General features: G+C 47.7%; 1 protein-coding gene across 1 annotated transcript in view; it reads left to right on the top strand.

Annotated features, from left to right (window-relative positions):
- Window positions 1-5,296, top strand: part of ALS2CL (ALS2 C-terminal like) — a 38,400-nt gene that overhangs the window by 6,592 nt on the left and 26,512 nt on the right. Inside the window, exons 2-3 of the mRNA XM_057367959.1 lie at window positions 2,855-2,963; window positions 4,579-4,771. Of these exons, the coding sequence (XP_057223942.1) occupies window positions 2,855-2,963; window positions 4,579-4,771 (302 nt within the window). The remainder of the gene's footprint in view (window positions 1-2,854; window positions 2,964-4,578; window positions 4,772-5,296) is intronic.

Below are 5,296 nucleotides of genomic sequence, written 5' to 3'. Positions count from 1 at the left end.
GGACAGTCTCACATCACCCTTCTGAAATTATGGAGAGGGATTTTAATGGAATTGTCTTTCCTCCTCCCCTGAACCCAAAAATAGCCCCCAAAATAATCAAGCTTAAAAAAAATCTGAATAAATCCTGCAGATTTCCTTCCAGGATCCCACTAAAAACCTGAAATCCTGTCCCCCCCAGCCTGATTTTCCAGATTATCCTTGGAAGCTTCCAACAAGCTCCCTAAAATCTGCAGGAAACAACTTTATCCCTCTTTTTTATAAGATAAAGGAATTAAAAAAAAAACAGCAAAAAATCAGATTTTAGCTCAACCCTGTCCTTTTAGGATTCCTGATTTCTTTCCCTTTTTTCCTGCTGTTCCTGGCAGAAGCCAGTTTGGATTCCYGGTTTTTAGGACCCGTTTCTGTGCCTGGAGCTTCCCCCTGGGATTGSTGTTCCCGTAAAAGCCCGTCTGTATGCAGAGCTTGATGGATGCAAATTTGCAGGCTAACAAAATTATGGGATTTTCCTTTAATGCTTCCCATTTTTCAGGCAGATGGGATTTGAGGCAGAAATAATGGCTGCAGTGGATTCTGTCTGCATTCCAGCTGGAAAATCCCTGTGTTTGCAGTGCCATCCCAGCCCAAACTTCAGGATAACCTGGGAGGGAATTCCTTCAGCAGATTGTGATGACTTTTAGGAATTCTGACTTGTTCTTAGTGAAGAATCCACCCAAGGGTGAGGCTGAAAAATGAGATTTTCCCCACACAGCTCAGCAACCCTTCCTGGATGAGCTTTTTCCTGCTGGGATCCTTGAGGAATTTCCTTCTGTGGAGCATAAATTAGGGTGGGGCTCATGGCTCTAAATTCCCGACAAATCTCCACCAGGGGAATTCATCTGATTAATTAATTTGATTTAATTGGGAAGTAATCAGGGATGTCTGAGCTTTGCTCCAGCTCTTCCTGGAAACAGGGAAAAGCTCCTGGGAATCAGTGGTGTCTCCATGAGGGAATAAATGGGATTCAGCTCCAGAGCCAAGTGGTTGTTGGACAATCCATAATTTCCTAAATTGTCCTAAACTGATCCTTCCCAGTGCAGGTCCCCCGTTCCCAGTGCAGGTCCCCCGTTCCCAGTGCAGATCCCCCGTTCCCAGTGCAGATCCCCCGTTCCCAGTACTGATTCCCGTTCCCAGTGCAGATCCCCTGTTCCCAGTACAGATTCCCCGTTCCCAGTGCAGGTTCCCTGTTCCCAGTGCCCATTCAGTTTTCCCAGTGCAGATTCCCCATTCCAGTGCCCATTCCCCATTCCCAGTGCAAATTCCCCGTTCCCAGCGAAGATTCCTTGTTCTCAGTACTGATTCACTGTTCCCAGTGTCCATTTCCATTCCCAGTGCCCATTCCCCATTCCTGGAACAGATTCCCTGTTCCCAGTGCAGATTYCCCATTCCCAGTGCTCCCAAACCAACCCTTCCATGCACAGATTCCCTGTTCCAAACATTCCCTGGACCATTTCTGCTCCACCTTCTCCTGGTTCCCATSAAACCCATACCAAAGGCGCCACCACCACTGTAGGAATGTCATTATTTGTGGGATCATTGCAGATCCTGGTTCCCGTCCGGGTGGGAATTGTGTGGCAGCCAGGTGGGAGGTGGGAAGAGCGGCAGGGAAAGGAGGGATGGGTTTGAAGGGAAAGGGAGCAGGGTCAGGTGGGATTTTGGAAAGGAATTCTTGTCTGGGAGAGTTGGAAGGGGCTGGGATGGATTCCCAGAGAAGCTGTGGAAATGTCCMAGGYTGGAGCACCCTGGKATAGTGGGAAGGGGCTGGAGTGACAGGGGCTGGAATGAGATGATTTTTTAGGATCCTTCCCGYCCAAACCATTCCATGATTCCCTTCCCACTCCTGTTTCACTTCCCAAAGCTGCAAGAATCCTGGAAYGCTGTGTTTTTATCTCTTTCCGTGCCCTCAGCTGCTCCTTCCCGGGGCATTTCCACCTCCTGGCTGTTTTCCAGCAGGGCTGACGTGCCCTGGGCCGTGCCCACTTCCTGTGCCTCATTTTTCCGGAGAGCMGTGGGAATGAGGAAGCTGCTGGAGCTTCTCCCGTGGTTACACTGCTGCTCCRCGACAGCTTCCCGTGGCTTCTCCGGGAGTTTTGATAAGATTCTGGGGAAGATTTGGGATTTGGCTCCTTTCCCTTTTTGTTTCTTTGGTTTTGGCTTTTGTTGGTTTGGTTTGGGTTTTGTTTATTGGTGGGGTTTGGGGTTTTTTGAATGTTTTTTTTTTTGTTGGTTTGCCATGGCAAATCCCAAATTCTCATGGAATTAAATCCGGGTGTGATCTAATTCTTGTGGAATTAAATCACACCTGGAAAGGAGCCGTTCCAAAGCCCTGCACCTTGGGAAACTGGATTTTTGGGGTGGCTGGCAATGGCCCTGCTGACAGCTTTTAACCCCAGGAAATGGAGACTGCCCCAAAAACCGGTGAGAGGGACGGGAAGGGATTCTCTGCTGCCTTGGATTTGAGGGATTTTCTTCTGGGAAAACAAATCTGGAACTATTTGGGATTAACACAAGGAATTCCAGGTTTTTCCAGATGTGTGGAAAAGGAAAATTTMATCGGGAATTTAGGCAAACGGGCTTGGCTGTTTCCTGTGATGCCAGCTCAGGTTGAGCCGTTGGGTTCCCATTTCCTGTCCCAACTTTTCCTCTAATTTCCGGGCACGGCCGCACCCACAGGCGCTGCCAGGGGCAGGAAAGGTTTGCYGGGAGCGCCGAAACCTTGGGAGAGAAAATCCAAAGGATCTTTAGTGGGAAAAGCCCTCTGGGATGGAATCCTACAGATGCTCCTTTTCCCAGGATTTATTCCTTCCCTGTTTTGCAGGCCATGTCCGTGGCGGAAACAACGGGATCGTTGCTCCAGCTGGAGGAAAACTTCTCCTCCTGCCTGGCACGGATCGATGCCCTCATCCTCAAACCTCTGCTCCAGACAGGTGAGTTGGGAGAGGTTTTGTATGGAATCCCTACTGGGAAGAAGGGGATTTCCAAAAGGAATTCCCACTGGGAAGAAGGGATTTCTGATTGGAATTCCCACTGGGAAGAAGGGATTTCCAGCTGGAATTCACACCAGGAAGAAGGGATTTCCAACTGGAATTTCCCTTGGGAAGAAGGGATTTCCAACTGGAATTCCCACTGGGAGACATTTCCTTGGAGGAAACGGTTTGTAGGGATTATCTAAAACATGGAATTTTAAGAATTTTGAGAATTTTAATCGCAGTGCTGCAGTTCCCTGTGGTTTTTAGGGATGAATCCACATTTTAACCTGGGTCAGCATTCCCAATCCAGGGTTTCCAGCGTGAAAATCTGGAATTCATCCCACACAAACCCCTAAACCAGAGCCCTCTCTCCTTCCCTGCTCCCATTCCGTGCTCGGGCCCATCCCTGCAGGGAAAACTTGTGGGAGCAGGTTTGGAGCTGGCATGGAATCAGAGCAGCTCCACTGAAATAACAAATCCATGGAAATATTCCAGGATAGGATGGGATCACCTGTCTGGCCCGGAGCGGTGGGACTGGATTGGGATGGAGGGTGGGGTCCCCTCCAGCACTGCCTTTTGGGATGACTTCCAAAAAAACTTCCCAAGAACAGTTGTTTGGGAAAAGGGCAGGAAATTTCCTTCTGGAGCTTTGGGCTGAGAGTTTGGGATGCAATTTATTTCTTCAAGGAAAAGCAGCTCCGTGGACTCGTAAAGTTCCTCGGAACTTCCCCATTTCCCTGTTAGGGGAAGATGACATAGGAACGGGATTTATCCTTGATCCCAACAATTGGGGATCAGAGACCACCTCAAATCCTCTCTCACTCCAGGAAGGGCACGATCGAGCCATGGATATTTTCCACCTAAATCTTCCAGGAATTTTATCCCATTCTTTTCTCATTCTGGCCCTAATTGCTCATTAAAATGAACTGTGAAAGTGGAGAAATGATGGAGTGACTGGAAGATCCCGAGAAAGGAGATTTTTGTGGAGCACTCCTGCTCCCATTCCTCAAAAATGAGGAATTTCCAAGAGAGCYAGTGGTGGGAATGGCCACAGGTGATGCCAGCCCCGAAACCTTTGGGAACATCCCATTCCATGGCAAGGACACCTCCTGCTGTCCTGGATTGATCCAGGCTGGTTTTGGGATCCAGGGGCAGCCACAGCTGCTCTGGGAATTCCATCCCAGCCCTTCCCCACCCTCCCAGCCAGGAATTCCTTCCCAGAATTCCATCTATCCCAGCCCTCTGGCAGTGGGAAGCCATTCCCTGTGTCCTCTCTCTCCATCCCTTGTCCCCAGTCCCTCTCCAGCTCTCCTGGAGCCCCTTTAGGCCCTGCAAGGGGCTCTGAGCTCTCCCTGGAATTTTCTTTTCTCCAGGCTGGAAAAGTCTCAATTCTCCTTTCCTCATGTAGGGTTGCTCCATCCCTCAGATCAGCCTCTTCTGGCCTCATCCCCATTATCCCAAAATCCTTTCCACTGAAAAATCCAGCTGGAAATTCAACACTGACAATATATCCCACAAAATTTTTGGGAATTGCGCCTTTCCCCCAGCATTTTTCCCTGTTTTCCCCTCCAAGAACCCAGCGAGCAGAAGGGAAAGGAGAACTTCAAGCTCTTYGTGCTCCTCAACGATCGCTTCCAAGCCCTGTGGAACCTCACAGAGGAAAATTCCCGACTTTTGAGACAAAAATGCGGCAGCTCCGAGCCTTCCTGCATCCGGGATATTTATATCATCTGGAAAGGAGACCTTTTCCTGAGCCTCTACATCCAGTGAGTGCCAAAAATGAAGGGACAGATCCCATTTGGTGTCTTTCAGGAGAGGGAAGCGGCAGCAGGRATATCGGGAAAAATTAAAGGATTAAAGATGTCAGAGGGATAGGGGAGAAAATATCCTTACAAAAAAGTTGATTTTAGGTCGTTTTCCCAGGTTTCTGTGATTTTTCCAGTGGTTTTTCCAAGGTTTTAATGATTTTTTTGTGGTTTTTCCAGGTTTTTCTGATTTTATGTATTTTTTCCAGGTTTTTAGAGTTTTAGGTAAAATATTGGGAAAAACAGGTTTTTATGATTTTAGGTGTTTTTTTCCAAGTTTTTATGATTTTTTGGTGGTTTTTCCAGGTTTTTATACTTTCATGTGTTTTTTCTGGGTTTTTCCAGTATTAGGTAAAATGGGAAATATCAGGGAAAACCAGGTTTGTATGATTGTTTTGGTGGTTTTTCCAGGATTTGTGATTTTTGTTGGTGTTTTTTTCCAGGTTTTTATGGGTTTTTTAATGGTGTTTTTGTGGGGTTTTTTTT

The sequence above is a fragment of the Malurus melanocephalus genome, unplaced genomic scaffold (genome assembly GCF_030028575.1).
Source record: "Malurus melanocephalus ecotype Western Australia unplaced genomic scaffold, MMel_1.1 scaffold_86, whole genome shotgun sequence".
In the NCBI taxonomy this organism is placed as follows: Eukaryota; Metazoa; Chordata; class Aves; order Passeriformes; family Maluridae; genus Malurus; species Malurus melanocephalus.
This window is presented reverse-complemented; position numbering and strand designations above follow the sequence as displayed.